At 52.3% G+C, this 24772-nt stretch overlaps 1 protein-coding gene across 9 annotated transcripts in view; it reads right to left on the bottom strand.

The window, feature by feature from the left end:
* The window catches only part of FAM193B (family with sequence similarity 193 member B), a 32917-nt gene extending 11036 nt beyond the window's left edge, over window positions 1–21881 (bottom strand). For 2 of the 9 annotated variants that reach the window (XM_062188609.1, XM_062188611.1), the window contains exons 1-5: window positions 21651–21881; window positions 8091–8333; window positions 6277–6508; window positions 4871–5246; window positions 726–924 (exon numbers count right to left, since the gene is read on the bottom strand). In XM_062188609.1, coding sequence (XP_062044593.1) covers window positions 726–924; window positions 4871–5246; window positions 6277–6508; window positions 8091–8333; window positions 21651–21881 — 1281 coding nt within the window. Of the gene's footprint in view, window positions 1–236; window positions 476–725; window positions 928–4870; window positions 5247–6276; window positions 6509–8090; window positions 8431–20604; window positions 20911–21650 lie in introns of those variants that run through there. The other 7 variants (XM_062188608.1, XM_062188610.1, XM_062188614.1 and 4 more) reach the window with 6 other exon arrangements.
* Window positions 21882–24772: the final 2891 nt, after the last annotated feature.

Genomic DNA, 24772 nt, shown 5'->3' with positions numbered 1-24772 from the left:
CAGAGCTGGGTGAACCCGGACTGGGGAGTCAGGGAAGCAGGTTTGAGCCTGGGCTCGATCACTTGGAAGCTGTATGACCTTGGGCGAGCCACCGAGTCTCTGGGAGCCTCAATTTTGTCATCTCTAAAATGAGCGTAAAGAATAACCCCTCGCTCAAAGGTGACCAGCAACTGGGTTCCTTCCATTTCTCCTCGCCTCAACTGCTCTGCCCTAGCCGGCAGCCCTTTCCTCTTCACCTTATGAGACTTCTGAACTGCTTCCTGCCCCTGTCCGGAGGCAGCAGGTGCTCTGATCTGAGCCTCCCTCCTGGCGCTGTCTGCGTTCATGGGCTGGCCCTCGGCAGGCTGCCACGCTCGGGGAACCGAGACTTTCTGCTTCCACTCTGCCTTCATCAAGCACAAGCGTTCCCTTCTCTGGGATTATACACGTATACATACTCATCAGAATCATAGCTTTCTTTCTGCCACTTCCTTTCCTTTCGCCTAAGGAAAAAAAGTCAATCTTAAGAGAAACCACGAGAACAAAGGCAGCAGAAATGTTTAAACCCCCAACCTCACCAATGTGCTGTGGGGCACAAGCAAGCGGACGCAGGTGTGAGGACCTGTAGGGGTCCCAGTGTGGCGATGACCACCACAAGCAAGGGGTTTCTCTGGGGAGAGCAGGGTTCTCCTTTTGCTCACCTTGGCTGGCCCCCAGCCCTCTCTGGCCCGGGCAGACTCACTCACCGCATTGTGGCCGAAGAACTCACAGTAGCAGCAGTCACAGAACTTCCCATCTCGCTGGTGGGTGGAGGACGAGGTGCAGGAGCTTCGCTCGGAGCTGCTGTCCTCTTCCTCGCCTAGCCCCTCGTCCGCCTCACAGGGCTGGGGCAGCTGGCAGGCCAGGCCACTGTGTGCAAACTTGTGCCCCTTGCACCCTGGGTCCCTGCTGACAGGGAGAAAGACAGGGCCAAAGGTGAGAGGACGTTGCAACCTCCTCCATCATACACATCCACACTGCTCTCCTGGGAAGCTTCCCTGGTGCTTCCCTTGCCGGCCACCACTGCCTACACCCCTTCCAGGGCACCATACACTCCCCTCTGTCCTGCTAATCTTTTGTGGCAATGGTCTATTTGCCCATCTGCCTCTTAAACTCATCTGTGAAGTCCCCAAGGGCAGGGAGGTGCCATGTCCATCTTTGGTTCCCAGTGTACAGCATAGTCACCTTGCAGAGAGGTGCTCAGTAAGCAGACACCTGACCAGGAGGTGGGTTTATGGCTCCCCAGGGTGGTCAGTGAGGCCCATGTCCTTCTACTTCCCGAGATGCCTGTGATGGGGTCACCCACGCCAGTGGGTGAGGCTGCCATATCCATGAGACACCGAGTTGAGGAAAGGCTAATGTGTCTTCTGGCTCATGGCCTGAGAGTTGCTGTCTGCACCATTTCTAACCAACCCAGGTCCTGTGAAAGGCGTCAGGTTCCCCAGTTTGCAGGGGTGGAGGGCGAAGCTCAGAGGGCTGGACTGCCTTGCCGGGCCAGTGGCTGAATGCAGGCCCGGTCTGTGCAGATCACATTCCCCCCAACAGTGTTCAGTCTCTGGATTTCAGGAACCCTGGGGGGGAGGGGGTGGTCTTCTAACAATATTTTCATAGGCTAAGAAAGGATGAGACACAGCCCTGAACTGGGCCATTAGCGGCTGAAGTGCCACCAGGGCCGGTCCTCATGCCAAGGCTGAGGTGGCAGGGAGTTGGGCAGGCCATCAGAGCCCCCGCCTAGAAAGAACTTTATGTATGAGGCAAGGGCTAAAAAGGGAGGCCAGGCAGGAGCCACTACCACGGGTGCTTGCACCGTATTTGTTTTTAAAGATTTATTCATTGAAGGGCAGAAATACAGAGAGAAAGAGACAATCTTCCATGTACTGGTTCACTCTCCAAATGGTCACCAATGGACAGGGCTAGGCCAGACCAAAGCCAGGAGCCAGGAGCCAGGAGCCAGGAGCTTCTTTTAGGTCTCCCACATGGGTGCAGGGGCCCAAGCACTTGGGCCATCTTCTACTGCTTCCCTAGGCCATAGCAGAGAGCTGGATTGGAAGTGGAGCAGCTGGGTCTTGAACCAGTGCCCATATGGGATGCCAGCACTGCAGGTGGTGGCTTTACCTGCTACACCACAGCACGGCCCTGTGGTGTATTCTAAAGTCCCATTCTTCATCTATGAGATTAGCAAATTTGTTTTTTCTTTTTTAAATGAAAATTCCTGTGCTGCTGAGAATATAGAAAAATAAAACCCTAAACGGCTTTGATGAGAACTTTTTTCACCCTGAGGAATCCATTCCAAGTGGAAGAATCCAGAAGAGGGAACACGTTTTAGACAAAGACATCTTTAGAGACGTTATTTACAATGCCAAAATGTTGGGATGACTGCAGGGCTCAGCAACTGGTGCACAGTGAAGTGAGTGAACTATGGTTAGCACTCACCAGCCTCTAAAGCTGACCCCTAACAACAGCCCGCAGGAGCACACACGCTGCTGGGGTAGCATGGGGTGGAAACCAGAGGATGCCAAGCCACAGACACCAGCAACACTGTGTGTTAAAGATGTGTGTGTGGCAGAGAACCACCACGAGGGGCCAGATCAGGGAGGGCAGGATTTCAAAGTGGGAAAATACAAATACATAACAGACACACAGCTGAACTATAATGTAAAAATACACATCTATCTTCTCCAAAGAATTCACTTTCAAATATCCAAGAATACTTCAAAAAGTTCATGGAATGGAATTATCTGGGGTCAGTTTGGGGCAGTGTTGCAATGTAGCGGGTTAAGCTGCCACCTTTGATGCTGGCATCCTGTAAGAGCACTGGTTCAAGTCCCCTGCAACCCACAGGGGAGACCCAGGGAAGTTCAAAGTTCAGGGCATATTATAAAAAAGTATGCGGGGCCAGCATTATAGCACAGCCAACTGGGCCACAGCTTGTGACATTAACATCTCATGAGAGCCAGTTCATGTGCCAGCTGCTCCACTTCTGATCCAGCTCCCTGCTGGTATGCCTGGGAAAGAACTGGAAGATGGCCCAGGTGCTTGGGCTTCTGCATCCATGAGGGAGACCTAGAGGAAGCTCCCAGCTCCTGGCTTCAACCTGGCCCAGGCCTGGCTGTTGCAACCACTTGGGGAGTAAACCAGTGGATGGAAGAGCTCTTGCTCTGTAACTCTGCCATTTAAATAAATAAATAATTTTTTTTTTTTTTTTTTTTTTGACAGGCAGAGTGGACCGTGAGAGAGAGACAGAGAGAAAAGTCTTCCTTTACCGTTGGTTCACCCTCCAATGGCCGCTGCAGCTGGTGCGCTGCAGCCGGCGCACCGCACTGATCCGAAGCCAGGAGCCAGGTGCTTCTCCTGGTCTCCCATGCAGGTGCAAGGCCCAAGTACCCGGGCCATCCTCCACTGCACTCCTGGGCCACAGCAGAGAGCTGGCCTGGAAGAGGGGCAACCAGGACAGGATCCGGTGTCCCGACCGGAACTAGAACCCGGTGTGCCGGTGCCGCAGGCGGAGGATTAGCCTATTGAGCCGCAGGCGGAGGATTAGCCTATTGAGCCTCGGTGCCGGCCAAATAAATTAATCTTTAAAAATAAAAAACGATGTGTGGATTTCAAACTTTTTTTTTTGTACCAAAACTAACTTCTAATTCCATTTGCCATCAACTTTTTTAAATTTTCTCTTCTATTAAAAATATAACCTTTCTCAGTTTAAGCTACTTTCAGCAATCGCCCCAAGGGACCTAACTTCTCATTTAGACAGATTTAGGTGCAAAGATGCTATGCTCACCTTATTTACCATGGGTTAACAACAAAAATGCCTAAATGTCAGGAAGGGGGTGGGTGGGGAATAGTAAATTGTGCAGAGCTACATAGTAAGATACCGTCTTATGGTCACTGGAAAGTCCTCTGAAGAACTGCCCCTGGGGAGGTGACCACAGTGCAATGTTAAAGGAGAGCTGCCACATCAAACAGCTGTGTCAAAATGTACCTAATTCCTCTTTATTTTTTGGAAAGATTTATTTATTTACTTGAAAGGCAGAGAACAGAGAGGAGAGAGATCTTCCATCTGCTGCTTCAGGCCCACATAGCTGCAACGGCCAGGGCTGGGCTAGGCCAAAGCCAGGAGCTTCTTCTAGGTCTTCCATGTGGGGCCCAAGCACTTGGGTCACATTCTGCTGCTTTCCTAGGCACATTAGCAAGAAGCTGGATTGGAAGTGGAGCAGTTGGGACTCCAACCGGTACCCACATGGGATGCTGGCACTGTAGGTGGAGGCTGACCCTTCTACGCTGGCCTCCTAATTATTCTTTATATATAGAAACATCCTGAAGAAGACACACCTTAACGTTACAAGTTTATTTTTAGGCGGTGAGAACACTTTTTCCTTCTTCATATATTTTTGAATTGATCCAAGTTTTTGCAAAAGATAAGGGTGGGCACTCGGCCTAGGGATTAAGAGGCCCAGGTCCCACACCAGAGCACCTGGCCTCAGTACCTGGCTCTGTCTCCTGACTCCAACTTCCTGCTAATACAGACTCTCAGAGGCAGCAGAGATGGCTCCAGTACCTGGGTTCCCGCCACCCTCTAGGGCAACCTGGACTGGGCTGCCAGTTCCTGGCTGGGGGACCTTGTGCGTATTTGGGAAATGAATGGGCAGATGGGAGCTGTGTCCATGTGTGTCTCTCTCTCTCAAATAAAGAAATAAAAATTTAAAATAATAATAAGCACAATTCTTTTATAATTGAAAAAACAACGAGAGAAGCCTTATCCTTTAATTTCCACTCTAGGTTAGGTTACCCTTGGCAAAGTTTTCCAAACTGGAAACGAGCAGGGAGTGTGTCCCTCAGGCCACTGGCTTACCTGGGAGTGCTAGGGAGTGGCTGAGAGCCCGGAGGTGGGAGGAGGGGCCCACCACAGTGCCCGCTGCAGGGGTGGCTGCACCCTGAGAACGGCGGCGGCATCTTCAGGAGCGGCATGCTGGTGGAAGGCAGGTGGGGGCTCTGACACGGCCCTGGGGGGTGGGGGGTGGCAGCGGCAGCCACAGGGCACTCTGAAGCCTGGGTGGGGAAAGGCGCTGCCAGGGTGGTGGGCAGCAGGTGTGAGTGGGGCGGTGAGCCGAAGGAGCCGAGGTGAGACGGCATCAGAGATGCTGGCTGGGGGTGGTGGCCGGTGGGGCTGTTAGGGGGAGCAGTGAGGTCTGGGTGCTGGTGGTGCTCCGAGACGGGAAAAGCCTCACCTGTGGGTGGAGTGGGGAGAAAAGGGTCAGAGTGGGAGCCCAGAGCAGGGAAGGAAACCCGATTGACTGCCGCATCCTGCTTACTCTGACCAGAGGACAGCGCCTCCTACACAGGAGTCCGGGGGGCTGGAGGACTCTAGAGGCAGCAGCGTACTTAGATGGCCTTGAGGAGCCCGGGACCAAGGGAGAAAGCGGCGGGAGTCCTGGCCCCATGCTGCTGCTGTGGTGTGAAGAGCAGGTGTGTGTTCTCGCTCAGGGTCCCTCAAGGACTTGCTTATGCACAGGTTTTCCTTGGGTCCAGGGCAGAAGCCAGCAGAACAGCAGGCTGGACTGTACCCTTGGGCCACATGGATCCAAGCAGCCAGTGGATGCCCGACTCCCCAGGGGCCCCAGAAGGAGGACAACGCTTTGATAAGTCTTTCCAGCTCATGCACCGAAGTAACTGGAATTATGTGCTGCTGAATTCTCCTAATCTGAGGAATACTGCTCCACTCAAAAGCAGGACCAGAAACCATATTTACGTAAAAAATCAGTAACCCAAGGGTTTCTTCTCTGGGTCTCTGAGAGTTATCTCAGAGCAAAGGTGGCTTCTACAGCTACTAAATTAGCTAATACTCGGGCAGCCCACACTGCCACCTTCTTGTAGAAGAATGTAGTGTTTTTACATCTGCCCCTTAATGAGGCCTGGGAGACCAGGGTCCCCAGGTCGTCCATGGCACTGCAGGTCTCAGGTGCTACGTGATCTACGTCCTATTTCCCTCAAGGCCTCCCAGGCTCCACTTCTACTCAGATGGTGCCTGCCAGGCCCTCTGAGATCCAATGTGAACAGCTGTCACAGCCAATGAGAACCTTCCCCTACCAGCAGTCGTTTCAACTTCACTTCCATAGTCAGAGTCTGGGCTGCCCTCGCCTCTGTCACAGCAGCTCCACTTTTAAGTGATTTTAGTACTCCATCACTGGCTTCCTCTGCATGGAAATGTGGCTGTCTACAAGGATGGTTCCCGGGGCTCTCCTAGGCTTGGAGACTCACCCGGGATGGCAGGACTCCCAAGCGAGCTGCCTGGCACAGCCCCACTGGAGTGCGGGGAGTTCCAGAGGCCTGAGAGCTTGTGTGCCGACAGGAACGAGCTGGGATCCCAGTCTCCTGAGTTCCCATGGCAGGAGGACGAGGAGGAGGAGGAGGACGATGAAGAGGATGAGGAGGAGGAAGGGGAGTCACCCCCACAAGACTGTGATTTGCAGGATGTGTGTGACAAGGAGATCTGGAGAAGGGGGAAGAAAAAGGCACATGGTCAAACACTCAACAGTGAGGGTGACCCTCTGCTGCCTCAGCTCACCCCACAGGAGCCCCCTCCTCCAGGCCCCTTACGCCATGGCCAAAGCACGAGGAAGGACAAGTCAGGGCCAGGCTTTGGCTGGGAGGGGGCTGTGGTGCTCCCAGTTGCAGGAGGCTTTGGGGGACAGATTGTGGCAGGTGCAGAGGTGACCTGTGATCAAGGGCCTGGGAGAGTGGTGAGGGCGGCCCACAGGAGGACAGGAGTCCTGGGAGAGTGGTGAGGCGGCCCACAGGAGGACAGGAGTCCTGGGAGAGTGGTGAGGGCGGCCTACAGGAGGACAGGAGTCCTGGGAGAGCGGTGAGGCTGCCCACAGGAGGACAGGAGTCCTGGGAGAGTGGTGAGGCGGCCCACAGGAGGACAGGAGTCCTGGGAGAGTGGTGAGGGCGGCCACAGGAGGACAGGAGTCCTGGGAGAGTGGTGAGGGCGGCCCACAGGAGGACAGGAATCCTGGGAGAGTGGTGAGGGCGGCCACAGGAGGACAGGAGTCCTGGGAGAGTGGTGAGGGCGGCCACAGGAGGACAGGAGTCCTGGGAGAGTGGTGAGGCTGCCCACAGGAGGACAGGAGTCCTGGGAGAGTGGTGAGGCTGCCCACAGGAGGACAGGAGTCCTGGGAGAGTGGTGAGGGCGGCCACAGGAGGACAGGAGTCCTGGGAGAGTGGTGAGGGCGGCCACAGGAGGACAGGAGTCCTGGGAGAGTGGTGAGGGCGGCCACAGGAGGACAGGAGTCCTGGGAGAGTGGTGAGGGCGGCCACAGGAGGACAGGAGTCCTGGGAGAGTGGTGAGGGCGGCCCACAGGAGGACAGGAGTCCTGGGAGAGTGGTGAGGGCGGCCACAGGAGGACAGGAGTCCTGGGAGAGTGGTGAGGCTGCCCACAGGAGGACAGGAGTCCTGGGAGAGTGGTGAGGGCGGCCCACAGGAGGACAGGAGTCCTGGGAGAGTGGTGAGGCTGCCCACAGGAGGACAGGAGTCCTGGGAGAGTGGTGAGGCTGCCCACAGGAGGACAGGAGTCCTGGGAGAGTGGTGAGGCTGCCCACAGGAGGACAGGAGTCCTAAAGTGCAATCAGTCCTGAGTCAAGAGAAGGTCTGCAGGGCAATGAGAATGAGGAGACTCTGGCCACCGTGTCTCACAGGATGGCAGACTCAGATGGCCCCCAGTTATCTCAAGTGAGACCATTTCAGGCCCTCAAAGAGTTCTCTTCGCAGCACTAGATGGCTTTTGAGCTGCTACAGAGCTGAAGGCAGCAGGGTCCCACGAGGAGACAGGATTATACTCCACCAGTACCTATGAGTGAGCCCTCATCCTGCACACAGGCTCTGCCGAGGGCCTTTCTTCTTCCCCTAAACGTGGACCCGAGCCACCAGTGCCGTCAGGGCAGCCCAGCGGCCTCTCGGCGCCCGGGCATGGGGTGCACCAGGAGAGCCACCGGAGAAGACGGGGAGGGACAGCCTGCCTGCTCTGGGGAGGCGACCTCCTGTATGTGGAGACTCCCTGTCAGCGGTTACCTACCGCCACTGCATGCTCTCGACCTGTCTGTCTTTCATCTTCCTCCATGCTCTTTCGGCAACTCTGGCAGACCCACAGAGGCATCTCGCCTAGCAGATTCTTGACGAGCTTTGGCATGAAGTCAGGGGGCAGCTTCTCACCCTGCAACACCAGTCCATTTTGCGAAGGGCCTTCTTCCCAGCCTTTCCGTTCCCGGTGACAGAGCAGGCAGCAAGTCTGCACAGACTGGCTGGCGGTGGGGGGGACCTGTCCAACAGACAGAAACAGGGTTTCCCAGGAGGGGGAAAGGCTCTCCTTCGAAATGCTGCTACCATTAGTGTTAGTGATGCCACTTATTCCGTGCCAGGCACTGGGTTAGGCACTTTATAGACATAATTTAATTTTAGTCCTGTAACAGCTCTGCAAATGAGGTGTTCTTATTCCCATTTTTTTTAGATGAAGAAACAGATTTCAAGAAGTTAAATGAGTTGCCCAAGATTACAGAGCTAGCAAACGGCCGGACCCCAGCGAGTCTGACTCCAAAGCTCGTGCTCAAATGTTCTAAGGCCCCGAGTTTCCAGCTCTTAGAGGTGAGAAGAGAAGCCAGCCCTCTCCGCCCCGGCATGTCTAGGACAATTCTCAAGCTGCCTGTACAGCCTACAGATGAACCCACTCTGGCGGAAAGCTTCCAGTCAACGGAGAACTTGGGAGAACCTATGGGTTTTCTTAGCACTGTACCATTCCTTCAGGACTGCGGCAACGTTTTGGAGGGGTTGGAGAGCTAGTCAAACAGCATCCACTCGACTGGAAATGAATGGTGTGGGAGCTGAGGCAAGGCAGACTCTGGCAGCGAGCATGGTGCAAAGAACCTGGGCTTTAGGGTCAGACACACAGTGCTAATCCCTGCCTGACCACGTGTCAGTGGGGTGACCTTGAGCAAGTTATTTAACTTCTGTGAGCTCCAGTTCCTACCTACCTTGCAGAGTTGTCGTGAGGATCATTGCACAAGCAGGCACAGTGCTAGGCTGTGCAGGCCCAAATGCAGGTCCAACACACAGCCTATGTGACTTTTTTTTTCCCTTCTAGGAGAGACTTGACCCAGAAGTCCAGGTATACAGGTGTTCTTTCACACTGAGGGCTCCTGACTAGGAGGCTGACTGTATTTAATGGCCCCAGTTAACAGCCTTCCTATTCCCTGCTACATTACAGCCCCCTCCCACCCACACTGGGCTTGGCCACATCACGTTCTTTGGCCAATAGGATGCTAGCTAACTCACTGCCAGCAGCAGTTGAAGAGTGTGCGTGCCCTGCTTGCTCTCCTGCATGGCTGGGCTTGCTTACTCTGGCCCCTCTGCCCTAACATGAGAGCATGAGCAGGGTGGCTGCTGGGGAGATGTGAGAGGAGACAGTCTGAGCAGAGACACAGGTGAGAGCCCAGCTGAGAAGAGGCCACGCCTTCCTGCATCAACAGCAACAAGGTTTGGCCTTGGCCTCGTGGGAAACTGTAAATGGTGCTGTTTTAAGTCATCGAGTTCTGGGGTGGTTTATCACACAACTGATCCCTGATACACTCTTCTAAACTTACCCACTATGAGATAACATGTATTTGCACAGGCCTAAAGGAACAACAAGGGGATAATCTTTATTCCAGCAATAAAACAAATGCTATCATTTCTACCTCACAATGAGGTGCCATCAGAGCATCCTATCTGTAATGTTACACTTAGACTGACCTCGGTCCTGAACCTTTGGTCCACCAAACGGCAGTACCAGGAGCCTAATGAAACACTGAGGGAAGCACAAGGAACTTGGCAAAGTGTCCCAGAGGGACAGAAACTTTCTACATGGAACTCACAGCAGACACTGCTGAAATAGTTCCTGCCAAGGACCACTTCGGTGAGCCAGGCAGTTGCTCTGTGACAACTGCAATGGGAACTGATGACAACGGGTGGGAGGCTGATAGGAGATGATACTGTTTGGGTAAGTTAAGTCAGAAGAGGCTGTTCTGAGAACTGGCCCAAGGAACCTTTCATAGATACACGGTTTCATAGTAACTCCAAGCACAGGAGATGAGGTTCCTGTCCAAGCACCTCTCCCTATAACCATGATCATATCCTTAGACAAACACAAGAAAATAGAATTTTCATTTTTTTTGGATGTTAGGTTCTAAAGTCATTATGCAAGATGAAAACCCTGGATGAGTAAAATTATTCTTAAAGTCCCTCCCACGGCATGCAAAATACACTACACATAATATTGTAGGCATGCCCAAGCATTCCAATGTCTAATATACAAGACAAAGTACAATAAACATTGCTTCTCTTTTTAAAAGCAGATGTACAGGGGCCGGCGCTGTGGCACAGCAAGTTAAGTCATGGCCTTCAGCGCTGGCATCCCATATGGGCGCCAGTTCGAGTCCCAGCTGCTCCACTTCCCATCCAGCTCCCTGCTAGTGGCTTGGGAAGGCAGTAGAAATGGCCCAATTCCTTGGGCCCCTGCACACATGTGGGAGACCTGGAGAAAGTTCCTGGCTCCTGGTTTTGGCCTGGCCCAGCCCAGCCCTGGCTGTTGCAGCCATTTGCAGAGTGAGTCAGAGGATGGAAGATCTCTGTCTCTCCTTCTCTAACTCTGCTTTCAGATAAAGATTTTTGGGGGAAAAAAAAAGAAAATATGTAATTCTTATGAATGAAATGTGTGACCAATGTGACTGCAGGTGGTGCCAAGCACTTGTGGGAGGGGCTGGGGCGCAGTGGGGAGAACACTGGCTTGGACATTAACCCTGGGCCTCCCGTCACTGACAGCTGCTTGACACTGGGCAAGTTCTTCTTAAGCTGTCTGCCTGCCTGTAAGAATCCAATGTGCTAAGGCTCCAAGTCCACTGCCAGGTGCAACATGTGGCACCATGCAACAACATGATGGCGGCAACAGGGAAGAATAAATGTCATTGTGTAAGAGCATGAGGATCTTCCATGGGCCATGAATTTAAGGTGGCTTGTTAGGTATCTTCATCTCTGCCCTCAACCCCATGAGGTGATCCTGAAGTTCCCACACACTCTCAGCACCTTCCCACTTCCACGAAGACCTCCCTCTTTCCTCTGTTTACCAACACATGTGGCCGGGCAGGCCTAGCTTAAAGGCCCAGCCTAAACAGGACGGTGGTCCTGCGGGTTTTCCCAGCGTCTGGGCTGCCGTCCACTCTTGCCCGCTCTGACCTCCCAGCACACTGCCCTGGCAACAGCATTTGTGCCTTCCATTGCAGTCCCTTCTACTAGGCTGTGCTCCCAGGTGAGCAGCACCAGCTCTGACTCCTGTCTGGATCCCTCACTGTATGGCACAGGGTGAGGCTCCGAGCACAGGCTCAGCTGGGCATGTAGTAGCAAAATCAGACGTGTGACATGTCCCCACAGCGATTCAGCTGGCAGGCAGCTTGGTGAGACACTGCTTGAAATGCCCACTTCCTGCACAGAAAGGCCCATTTCTCCACCCTGGACCTCCACCTGCAAAGTCCAATCTCAGGTGTGGAATCCATCCTTTGCAGATTATAATGAGATGCCCTCAGTCAATGGAAACATAGTATGACTCTCTGCAGAGCCAAACTAGTATACAAATTAAATGAAATTAGCCATTAATGGAATTAACTTTACAGGACAGAGTGGCTTCTCAGTTTAAGAAAGAAACCAGGGCCCGGAAAGCAGACTAAGCTCTCCCTGAAGCAGGGTTGCCACTCCCCTGGCATACAGTTGTTAGAGGGCTAAGACACGGGAGATGTTGACAGTATAGCTCGAGGGGTCCAGACAGCCGGCACAGTCTGCTCACTAGGCTCCTTGGCTGCTCTGCTCTTACTAAGTGTGCACTAGAGACCAGTGTACCCACGATCCTGAGTTTGGTCAACTTAAGTTCAAACTGGCCCAGCCAGCTTGGAGGGGCCACCTCCGATGCTCCTGTCTTAACGCTAGACCCTGGTGCCTAACGCTGGGCATAATGCCCGGTGGAGCCAGGAACATGTCTCTGTGATATTTTCATTCCTGCAATGGCCAGAAAGGGTGGTGAGAATCCTAAACCCTGTTCCTTCAGATTTTTGCTTTGATACAGAGAAAAGTTCTTGCTTCAGAGTTCCCTTTGACTGCGACCTCTTGCCATTTTTCAAATTTTAGCATTTTTGACTCCTTATGCCTGAAGAGTCTGTCAACCCAGAATTTCAACTTGCTGTCCTCAAACTCTATTTTTAGCACCTGGCATGGTATCCCCCCACAATGGTCAGCCATTTACTGAGTGAATGAAACAGCCAATTATTTACCTCCATCACAAAGGCTGATGGAAATGATTGATGCTGGTATCCCATATGGGTGCCAGTTCCTGTTCTGGCTTCTCCACTTCGGATCCATCTCCTTGCTAAATAGCCTGGGAAAAGCAGCAGCAGATGGTCCACCCCTGCCACATGAGTTGGAGATCTGGATGAAGCTCCTAGCTACTGGCTTTGGCCTAGCTCAGCAGGGGCCATTGCGGCCATCTGAGGAGTGAACCTCAGTGAATAGAAGATTTCTCTCTTCCCTGGCTTCTTTCTCTGTAACTCTGACCTTCAATAAATAAATAAATAAACCAAAACAAAAAACCAGCAGCCCAGGGCAACAACTAACTGTTCCAGCTCACCTCAGTTTAAATTTCAGAGCTGTTGAGGGTACAGGAGCAGCCTCAGGCAAAAGACAGGAGAAAAGCAAGGAAAAGTTCTAGAGGTTCTGCTGCTTTGGGATCTGTCCCAAAATGCACCAAGATAATTCTGATTTACTCTGAGCAATGCCAGAATCTCCTCTGGAGAGTGTAGGGTTCCTTGCAGGAGATCACATCCCCAGAGTAGAAGGAGTCAGAACCCAAGAATGGGGCCAGTATCTGCAGTTATTAAATCCGGGAGTTCTCAGTAGTTTGGCCTAGCAGTTAAGATGGTCACATCCCTTATCAGATGCACACCTCCAGATCTGGACTCTAGCAACTCGCTAATGCAGATATTTGCTCAAAAAATAAACAAAACGAGCCCATCATCTCAAGAAAAACAACTACTTGTGGTCAAGGATAAATTCAAGCTTTCTAATGGAAGCTAGAGTTTGGAAAGCTCATGACCACCACCAAGTGAGCCTGACAGCTTCCTAAGACTTTGCTGATGAAACTGATGGTGACATTAACACATCTCTTGGAATCAGAAAATAGGATGGGAAAACATTTGGATGATCAGTGAACCTATTTCCTAAATGACAGGAGCATGTTATAAAGTCAGTGGTGAAGGATCCATTTACAGCACGTGTGCGGGGGTGGGCAGGTGTCCTGAGCGCTGGTGCGGCAGCTACCACCTGCCTGGGACACTGCACCACATACTCGAGTTCCGGGTTTAACACGGGGCCCCATTTCCAGCTACCACCTGCCTGGGACACTCCACCACATACTCGAGTTCCTGGGTTCAACACGGGGCCCCACTTCCAGCTACCACCTGCCTGGGACACTGCACCACATACTCGAGTTCCGGGTTTAACACGGGGCCCCATTTCCAGCTACCACCTGCCTGGGACACTCCACCACATACTCGAGTTCCGGGTTTAACACGGGGCCCCATTTCCAGCTACCACCTGCCTGGGACACTGCACCACATACTCGAGTTCCGGGTTTAACACAGGGCCCCATTTCCAGCTACCACCTTCCTGGGACACTGCACCACATACTCGAGTTCCGGGTTTAACACGGGGCCCCATTTCCAGCTACCACCTGCCTGGGACACTCCACCACATACTCGAGTTCCGGGTTTAACACCGGGCCCAGTTCCGATTCCCGCTTCCTGCTAATGCGCACCCTGGAAGGCAGCCTATAACCCTGCCACTCACACAGGAAAAGTGGACTGAGTTACAGGCTCCTGGCTTCAGCCTGGTCCAGCCTTGGCTGTTGTGGGCACCTGGGGAGTCAATCAGTGGATTGATCTCTGTTTCTTTCTGTTTCTCTGCCTTTCAAATAAAATGAAAATAAAGTGCTAAACAAACCAATGGATTTTAATATAAATGAGTAAAAAACCTTCACTGATAAGTCTCACATATCAACGAAGAAAATAATCTTGAAAGGCTACTAAAATACTTTTCCCTTTCCCAGCTATATATCTATGTGAGGTTGGATTTTTTTTTTTTTTTATATTCTTCAACCATAACAGTGTATTCCAGCAGATTGAATACAAGGGCATATATGAGAATCTAGCTTTATTCTATTGGGATAGATAAAAAGAAATTTACAAAAATGAAAACTAGACCATTCTAAACTTTTTATTTTAGAAAAGTTATTTTTTCATAAGAAATTATTTATGATAGTTTTATTCTTAAATGCACTAGTGATTATTTTTAAACTTTCTCAGCTTTAATATTTACTTTGGCAAATATCAAGATATACACAATATATACACAAGGTCTTCAATAATTCTGAGGAATGCAAAGGGGTCCCAAGACTAAACACTGCAGGAGTTGCTGATCTGAAGACAGTCGCTTGTGGCACCTGTCAGCATGGCTGTGCATTAGGCAGTACTGGTAACAACAATCACAGCTCATAGCACACTCTGCACAGCTCGTTGGTGGCAACACTTGATGTTCCACCTTGGCCTTTCTGCCCACCATTTGGGAAGTCAGAGAATTACCCTGGTCACCAGACAAGACAGCTGCCAAGGACTGCTCAGAAGCTAAACTGAATTTCAGCACTCATTCTGGTCTCATTCCTCCTATGGATTCCTTTCAGTCCCAAGGGTCTGTGTACATTTGTCCAGGATTTCCCCAAGACACATGCTGTACCCACCCAGCTGCCCTGGGGCTAGAGCTCTCTGTTCTCCCAAGGCACCCAACTCCAAGGGTTCCTGGTCACCAAGGCAGGCAGAAGACAATAACAGTAGCTAAAATTCCCTTTGAGAAGCAGAGAAAATGATTCCTCCCTAGCCTAGAAAAAACTCACCAGGCCGGCTACCGTCATTTACTCTTACATGTATCGATTTGTTCCTTTACTCAACAAATATTCCTCAGAGGCCCCATTTGTGCCAACCATTGTACTAAGTGCTGGGAAACATTTACTCCTTGGCAAATTCTTAACTCATCCCCTAAGATCCTGGGTCAATGAAGCTTTTGCTGGAGCAGGCTAAGGAGAGCTAATCATTTTAGTACAGCACCTACCATAGCATGCCATAGATATATTCTGTGCAGAGTCGCTGGTAGAATGTGAGCACTTTGGGGCCAGAGAATGGATCTTGGTTATCTAAGTATGCCCAGGAACCTGGGCTTGTCCTGGGCCTGGCACATAGCAGGCATTCACTGGATGAATGAATGCACGCACACAGGATTACAGTCCATCTGGCACACGTCTCAGCTGCTTGACACAAAGGACAGCCACACCAACCCCTTTCCTAGCATGCTGTGCTACAGGCAGGCTGCATCACTGAGTCCCTGATGAGAAGGCCATCTGAGCTAAGACACTGCAGACCATCCTGAGGCCGGCAGCCAGAGCTGCAGGTAATTCTCGGGAGCTGACAACTCCCCTCAGTGCCCTGGAGCAAATTCCCACTGGGGTGGGGCTCAAGCCCTCGAGGGAGGTGGAACGGCTGCTTCACACCACAAAGCCAGTCTGGAGGAACCTCTCTGGGTGCATAGTCGAGTCGAGGACAGGGCAGTGAGCCTCCACCCCCACAAGGTTGACTTATCCTGGTGCAAGAAGCCACTAGAAGGCCCACGCTGCTGAGCCCCCTGCATCCTCAGGCCAACTGCCACTCTGCTACTCTAACCCAAGCGCAGCTTTCTCATGGCAGGGATGCAGAGCATGAACTTTGGAGACAACACAGCTGTGAGTTCAAATCCCAATTCTGCACCTTTCAGCAGGATCTTAACAGTACCCAGTTATCCAGCCTTAATCCCATCACTCCTGAAATGGGAATAAAACCATACTTCACAGAGTTGTGAGGTCAGAAGGAAATAAATTACGTAAAGTACCTGGCCTGGGCCTGGCACACAGTAGGTGCTCAATACCCGTTAGTTTCTTTCCTCTTCTGCCCTGGAAGAAATGACAGGGAAACTTACTAAGTGAGACTTGCCCAAACCAAATTTATTTCTTGAAGCACAGGATAGAAGACTAGACAAGTGACCCTCAAGGCCGCCTTGAACCCCCAGGTCCACATTATATAACATGGCTGTAACTCCCTAGTAAGTCCCTGGGGCCCTTCTTTCCACCTTTGTTTCCCTAGGCCACTTTTCAGAGATTACTCATTTCAGAATGGAGAAGGAAATCACCAAGGGAGCTAAGAGCCTTGAGTAGGGACTCGGGGGAGGTGGCCTATGGGTCTGCGGCATTTCCTCCACGGGCTACAGGATGCGCAGCTGTCCAGCTGGGGACAGCCTGCAGTGAGAATGAGGGTGAGAGCACAGCCATGGAACCGGAGGGCACAAACCCAGGGCACTCCCCCTGGAGCATGTCTTTCCTCAGCCTCTCCACAGCCTGCCCTGGAGGACCGTGAGATATCCCTTTGCCCAGCCATACCACCATGCATGCTGCTCTCTGCCTCCTCCTACGTCCCAGGTAGAATGAACTGGACTTTGTTCTGGAATGTTCTAACACTTTTTAAACATATTGCTGGAACAGAGATGATTCTAGTGGTTGAAATCCATCCTTTCCACAGAAATGACTTTTCAAGGGCAAAGCCTATGTCCCATGAGTCACTGTGTTCCTGTCTTGTAGCAGAGGCTACGGCACACAGTAGGCATGGGGAGAACTGGGCACACAAAGGAATCTTAGCAGCTGGAGCATTCTGTTCACAGGACACCTGGAGGACTGCAGGAAGGTTGCAAGTTTCTTCTTAAACTAAGGGTGTTCTTATGCCTGCTTGTGGAAAAGCCCTCCCTGGGGAGTCCCATTCTTTGAGGAACACCCTGGGCCTCCTCAACCCTTCAGTTTCCAGATCCGGCCACACTCAGAATCACCTGGGGCAACTGGACAATAGAGTCCTGAGATCCAGGCCTGGAGGCACATTCTGCAGGTCGCACAGCGCCCAGCAAAGCAGAGGCTATGACAGCCAGGCTGGGTTGAGGGACGAACGGCATCAAGCAGTCACTGCTGCCTTTCCCACGGAGAATTACCTCCCTACCTGCTATCAGAGAGAACTTTGTGTTCACTTTCCTTCTTAAAACCTTTCACGGATTCGTCTCTGCCTACAGGATACAGCCCAAACCTGCTAACCTCTTCAGCCTGATCTCCCAGCACTCTAAAAATGAGCCAGGCAGCTGTTCTCTCTGGGTCTTTGTATCTGTCATCCCTTGGTTAAGACACCTTCTCCTACCTTGTGCCCTGGAGAACTTGTGCTCAGCCTTGCAGGCTCTGAGAAGCCTTCCCTGACCTGTCCTTGAGGTCACCATGTCGTGGGCATGCTCAGTGCCAAGCATCCACAGCCACCACTGATCACAGCTCCCACTTGTGCGAAGCACATGACACATGGTACTTGTACTGCTGAACCCTACTATTGACCCTGTGAGCCTGGATTCACTGTCATCCCTGTGCCTAAGGAAACAAATGGAGAGGCTGAAACACTTCCAAAGGTCGTTTATTAGGATCCAGGACTTCTTCCAGCATCAGTGCAGTTATCATATACATATTCTCCAGACTAAAAGCTCTTGGCGGGCAGGGGTTGTGTTTGATTCCTCCCTGCATTCCCAGATAGCCCAGGACCTGGGACAGATGAGGGGTCACTTAGTTTGCACAATACACAAACGCCAGGTGAGAGGAAGCTGGGGCATCACAGCATGTGTGCAATGGCTGGCCTAAATGGTGGCCACCAGCCTGGCAAAGCAGTAGGGGCAGGTAAGAGCAAAGTGGGAGAAGTCTAACTTCTCTTATTATAGTTTAGTTTAAGAACCATGCACAGTACATACCTTAAAAATGACTTAAAATCCCTGCTCTCAAAAATGCTAGGTGCAGTAAATGAGGACATTAGGATGCTAATCATCCACCTGATATCCAACATTGACATTATAGCTCAGGGGCATTTTAAGGAAATAAAAAACTGAAAACCCTGAGTGGATGGGTCATCTTAAAGCCTTTGGCATTTTTGCAGTCTCTATTGGCTGACAAAAAAGCAGCAGAGTTGGCAGGGATCCCCTGCTCTGTATCACTCCCTCCAAGGGCAATGGAAGTGGTGCAGGCTAGGTGGGCAGGGATTATAAGGGGAAGGCCCCCGAGGACAGGGCCTACCTCATCCACCTGTGCCCCAAATAAAGGCCCTGGCACAGAGGTCATTTCGATGCTTGCTGAGTGAATTACACTTAATGAGGTGGTTTTAATAAAGACACTGACTGATCACCTGCTTCAATTCCTTGAGGGAGCAGCTTTACTCTGAGCAATGGAAGAACTGGGTCTCAAGAGTCCCTTTAAACGAGCCTGGGCAAAGTCCCAGGGGATGCTGTAGAGCGCTCAGAGGAGGGGAACACGAGGTGGAGAAGGGTAAGCTGAGCCCACACGATGTCTCCACACCTGTCCCAGTACTGGTGTATAGCCTAGCAAGTCTCCTGGGGGCTCACTGTGCACCTGCATAAGGTGAACGGTCCAAGAGAGACCAAAGACAGCGGGCAGGGCTGGCAGGGAGGGCACTCAGCTGCGGATGTCCTGCCAGCACAGCCCCGGCACCTCTTGGGGAAGTGCCTCTGCTTCCCAGGTCTCAGTGGGCTGCTTCCCACTCTTGTACACTTGTTGATGAGGCTGAGAGGGGGAAATGGGCCCACAGCCACCAAGCCGGGAGAGCGGGCTGGGAGTTCAACCCTGCCTGCACCTTCCCTCCCTCAACTGCTGTTTAAGTTGCTTTTTCTGGTTTTGTTCTTCCTGCACTAATAAGGCAGCACCTGTTTTGGTCTTGTTACATCATTAAAGAAAATTCGGGTACTCAGTGAACAGCTTAGTGGCTTAGTGGCCTGAGACAACAGAAGGACAGCCTTTGGGGACCCTAATTAACCTTGCACACCTCTGAGTCATTGAAAGAGAACCAGTGAGGCCTGTGGGATCATGGGACCCAACGAAGGCAGATGCTGCCCAGACTGCAGTGACTGCCTGGTGGGTTTGGACCCAGCATCGCCAGATGTTTATAGAGTTTTAAGAAGAGGCACAAAACCAGACCTGTGAGAAACCTTGTAGTTTTCAAAATATTGGCTCAAGTTAAAATAAAAATTAAACAGAACAATGTGTATATTGAGACCTCATTGCAAGTCTGTGGACTAGAAGTGGTCTCATTTGCTGCCTTTGGATTTGGTTCGGCACCTGGCATTGTATTTTGTCTCCTCTACCTGCTCTGCGGACATAAGACAGGGTTATGAGGGTTGTGGGAGCTGGAGATCCCCATCAAAGGCATGCCTGCATCCACAGTGGGGCACAGTCAGAACAGAGTTTGCCCGTTTATTTCACCTCTGTGGCTGTATTTCTTTTCTTTTCTTTTTTAAATACCTTGTAAAAATCCCCCAAAGTACTCTGAAGTGTTTTTTTTTCTGTCTGAAACCTGCAGCGGGAATCATTTGGGCAGTGGCTTTTTGGCCTGAAACCTATAGTGGGAGTCATTTGTTTAGCTGCTCTGGGTTTCTGTTTCTTCATCTGAAAAATAGGGTAATAATAGGTAGATCCTTTGTTAATTAAGTTTGTTAATCACAAGGCTAAGGGCTACAATGGTGACTGAGATGTTTCCTGCGCTCTCATGGTTTATATACAAAAGCAGACGAATCATTCGATCAATAGTCAACTCCATATTTGCGCTAAACACTGGGGAGAAATAGCCGGGTGGTGGGAAGCTAGAGGTAAGGTGTGTGAAGTGCCTGGCATGAATAAATGAATCAACTAGCAGGTCAAGCAGTGGGGTAGGTAAGAACATGGAGTTAATGGAGCTTAACAGCGCTTGGGAAAAGTCATGACCTTAATAAAAATGGAATGGTCAAGCTGTCAGCCAAGCTTTTTGGCTCCTCTATGTGGCAGGGACCCTAAAATGTTATATGTGCCAAACCGGAAGGAGACAACGACAGCTCCCGGGGAGCCCCTTCTTATTCTCCCCTTGTTGATTAGAAGGGGAAGCAGCCGCAGGGTTGGAAGCAGGACCCAGGAGGTGTGGGGTCCAACCTGGGAATCTCCCTGGGGGAGGGGGTGTAGGAAGTCAGTTTTCTGACTCTTAATCAGTGGTGGTTTTCATTAGTTAAAAACCTCTATGTGATCCAAGACTCAAAGGAGACCAGCACAGAAACTGGGTTACAATCAGCCCAGGTCCTGAACTGAGTCATCCGTTCTCATTCTCCTAGTTATTTCTACCCCGTATCAGCAAGGCTCTGGGCTAGGCGTGAAGGATCAGAGATAGAAGACATTGAGTCCCCGGGGAGTTCACAGTCCAGTGCCGGGACAGAAACATCAAGAGCTACCAGCGGGAAGCACAGAGAGCTGTGGACACGGACGGGGTGCCTGACTTAACCGGGGAGGTCAGGGAAGGCTTTCTGGGAAAGGGACCCCAAGCGGCATCCCCACTCACATGCACAATTCCAGAGATTCTACTAGAAGGCTGTCAAGAGCCATGCCTTCTGGCTGCACCAGCCTCCCAGAGTCCCCTGCTGCCCGATGCAGTGTCTGCAGAGCCAAACGCATCTTCCGCCACGCCTCATCCTCATCCGGCGCTGCATCCGACCCTCCAAGACTCCTGCAGGAGCCTGCCTCCTTCTGCAGGCTCAGCCAAAAGACCAACTCAGAACTCTTTTGTCAGAGCAAGCTGAGGGCGAGCCACCCGCCCCGGGGGGCCACAACCCTCCCACGGCAACTGTGGCCCGTGCCAACCCCGCCTCTATGTGAACACTGGCAGGGTACCTCCTATTATCTCCTTTGATCAAAAGAATGTGACCTTCTTCCAGGTGGCAAGCTGGAAGCTTTGGAGAATCCTCCTACTGCTCCCTTTCAGCAGGATTCGCCAAACCAGGGATCTGAGGGTCGGAGTGGGCCGCCTTGTGGGACATGGGTACTGGGGAGAGAGGGCAGGTTTCACCTCAGGGCAGGAGCCCCACCAAATGCTATCTGCTCCAAACGCTCTGGATGCTGGGGGCACAGCTGCTCAGGGGCCACTGGCTGCAGGCGGTGCGGGGGAAGGAGTGGAGCTGCTCCCAATGGGAGAGGCCAGGGACTGCAGCCTTGCAAGCTCCAGCGCCCGGAGACGGCCTGTGGGTAGGTGGGGGAGCAGGTGGGCCGAGGGAGGTGGCGGGCGCTTAGTTGAGCTGTGGCCTCGGGACACAGCCCAGTCCCGGGGTGGGTGGACAGCCAGAACGTTTAGCCTCTGGCAGTGGGGAACGGCTTCAGCCTGGTCGTAGGAGGACGGGCAGAGCCTCGCCTCTGGGGAGAAGGGTCCATTCTCCACTCCTGCCCCGGGAGAGACAGCCTCAGCCCCCGACTAGCTCCAATCCCAATCCCGATCCCGATCCCGATCCCGATCCCAATCCCAATCCCAATCCCAGCCCCAACCCGGGTCCCGCCCCGCCCCGCTTGGGGAAGATGAAAGCCCGGAGCCGCCGGAATCGCCTCGCTCGCTCCTACCTGCGGGCTGGGCGCCAGCTGGGGCTCGTCCTCCTCCCTGAGGCCGTCGCGGTCAGGCTCGGCTGGCGCCTCTGGGGGCCCTGCACCCGCTCCCGCTTCTAGGCTCGGCGGCGGCGGCGGCGGTGGCGGCGGCGGCGGGGGCTCGGGCGCTTGGGGCTTCTGCAGCCCCGTGGCCCGCGCCCGCTCGCGCCGGCCCGCGCCGCCGCTGGGCCTGCTCCGCCTCCGAGTCATGCTGCCGCGTCGCCGCTCCCTCGCTTCGTTCACGCCGCTGCCGCCGCCGCCGCCGCCGCCGCCGCCGCTCCCCACACAGGACAACAGCCAATATGGCGGCGCCCGGCTCCCCTCCACCCGCTGCCAGCAGGTCAGAGGGCACGCGGAGTCCGCGCCGCCGCATTAGCCCCCGAGGCTGCCAGCGCCATTTTGAATAAGGTCATTACCCGGAGTTCCGTGGGAGAAAAGCGGGGCGTGGGGAGACGCCCTCCCCATGGCGGGACTGGAGGTAGCGACCTGCGAGGGGAACGCGGGCGAGGCTGTGGTGGTCTATGTGCCCTTAGGCGCTTAATAATTGCCCGTTAAGTGGATGAGTGAATTCATTTCTGCGGTACTTTCACACTCCTCACTTGACTCCTCCCTTAACACAGAGAAGCGGGTAACGAGTTATCCCATTTGGTCGCCAACCTTGTATAGAGAAGGTTGCTGGACATTTTCCAGCCGGCGCTCCCGGCCCGTGTGGGCAGCGTGCGGGGACGGCGGGTTCCAGACGCGGCTGGCTCTCCCTGAGTCGGCCGGGGCGAGCCACGCCGGTTTGAGCAGTGCGGATGCCCGGGCTCCTGCTCAAGAAGTGAACACAGGGGGTTTGGAGGACACAAAGGAGCCTTCAGAATGGCATAGTGATGAGGTGCGCGTTTGGCGCAGCGGTTGGGCCCAGGCTTGGGACGCCCACGCTCCAGGTGCCAGGGTGCTTCCTGCTAAAGTGCACCCCGGGAGGCAGCAGGAGATGTCTTGGGTGCCTGCCATCCACGTGGGAGATGCGGCCTGAGCTCTGAGCTCCTGGCTTAGGCGTGGCACAGCCCTGGCTGTTAGGCGTTTGGAGTGAACCAGTAGAAGGGAGATCTGCCTCTCTCTTTGTGTGTTTCTGCCATTCAAATAAATGCATTTTTTAAAATTTAATAATTATATGTGTAGTTGTAAAAAAGGATTTCCTCCTCCCTTTGTTTTTGTATGTAATACATGCACATGGTACACATTTTTTTTTTTTTTTTTTTTAAGATGTGTTTATTTAGTTGAGAGGCAGAGTTACAGGGAGAGGTCTTCCAACCACTGGTTCACTCTGCAAATGGCCACAACAGCCGGAGCTGGGCATTTCTGAAGCCAGAAGCCAGGAGCTTCTTCCGGGTCTCCTACACAAATTCAGGGGCCCAAGGACTTGGGCCATCTTCTGCTGCTTTCCCAGGCCATAGCAGAGAGCTGGATTGGAAGTGGAGTAGCCAGGCCTCGAACCGGCACCCATATGGGATGCCTGTGCTTCAAGCCAGGGTATTAACCCAGTGTTCCACAGCACTGGTCCCAGACAGATACTCAACCCGCTACGCGACAGTGCCAGCCCCTGGTACACAGCTGTGGAGCATTTTGGGTGCAGGCTGTCATGTGGGTCAGTGGTGTTCTGAAACGGCATGGTGGTTGCACTGCTGTGTAGAGTTGCTTCCCGCTCAGCAGGGGCAGGATCCTGAAGAGCTAAATGGAAGGCTCTGGAGCTCTCCTTCACGATCAAGAACATAGACTGGAAATAGCTCTTCATTCCGCACAGGAATTATTAATGGCCCTATCAACAGTTTGAACGAGGCAGGTGAGTCACACCCTTTCTTCCCTACCTTGTCCGTGTGGCCAGAGTGGAAGAGAAATGGCCTTGAAGAAGGACAGAGCCTTTTGGTCAGACTCCAGTTACTGACACTCTTCTGGATGTGGGAACACACTGGCACCGTTGTTGGCATCCGACAGGCAACCAGAGGTATAGTGTGGTCATCCTGGTAACACACAAGCACCGTTGTTGGCATCTGACAGGCAACCAGTGGTATAGTCAATGCTTGTTCCATGCAACGGTCCCCTACTGTCCTTGGGAAACACGCTCTGAGACCCCAGTGGACCTCTGAAACCAAGATAGTCCCAAGTCCTGTGTACACTGTTTTCTCCTATACATGCATAACTAAGACAAAGCTTAATTTGTAACTTAGCTACAATAGGAGATTAACAATTACCAAGTATAAAATAGAGCAAATATAATATAATGTAATAAAATGTCCAGCATCACTTATCTTGTGTTTTGGGGCTGTTGCTAAGTAATATAAGGGCTACCTGAACACAAGCACTCTGTACCACCACAATGGATCTGGTGTCCAAGATGGCTCCTGAGAGCCTATTGGGCAGGTGGTTTATGCAGTGTGCAAACGCTGGACAGCTGAGACTTCATCATTGAAGTCTTGATTGATTCAGATCAGTGTCAACTTAGAGCTTACGACTTGTGTACTTCTGCAGCCTGGTATTTTCTAACCACAGCTGATGAGAAGGGGAAGCCTCTGGTAAGAGAGAACTACTGCACCGAACATCAGCCAGGGCTTGCGTTTGTGTGGCAGGGGCAGCACACCCTCTGGCTCCAGGGATATGCTGTGTTCTAGAGGCACTTGGTTTGGGGGGAATTTGTAAAAAAGGAATAAAAGTATTTTTTGAAAGATTTATTATTTATTTATTTATTTAAAAGGCAGAGCAACAGAGAGAAAAAAGGAGAGAAAGCTACCTTTCTTTTTTTTCTTATTTTATTTTTATTTATTTGAGAGGTAGATTTATACACACTGAGAGGGAGAGACAGAGAGAGAGATCTTCCATCCGCTGGTTCACTCCCCAAATGGCAGCAACAGCCAGAGCTGCGCCAATTCAAAGCCAGAAGCTAGGAGCTTCTTTCGGGTCTCCCACATGGGTGCAGGAGCCCAAGGACTTTGGCCATCTTCTACTGCTTTCCCAGGCCATAGCAGAGAGCTGGATTGGAAGTGGAGCAACTGGGACTATAGCTGGTGCCCAAATGGGATGCTGGCACTGCAAGCAGAGGATTAACCTACTGCGCCACAGCA

Source organism: Lepus europaeus, chromosome 4 (genome assembly GCF_033115175.1).
Source record: "Lepus europaeus isolate LE1 chromosome 4, mLepTim1.pri, whole genome shotgun sequence".
NCBI classification, from domain to species: Eukaryota; Metazoa; Chordata; class Mammalia; order Lagomorpha; family Leporidae; genus Lepus; species Lepus europaeus.
This window is presented reverse-complemented; position numbering and strand designations above follow the sequence as displayed.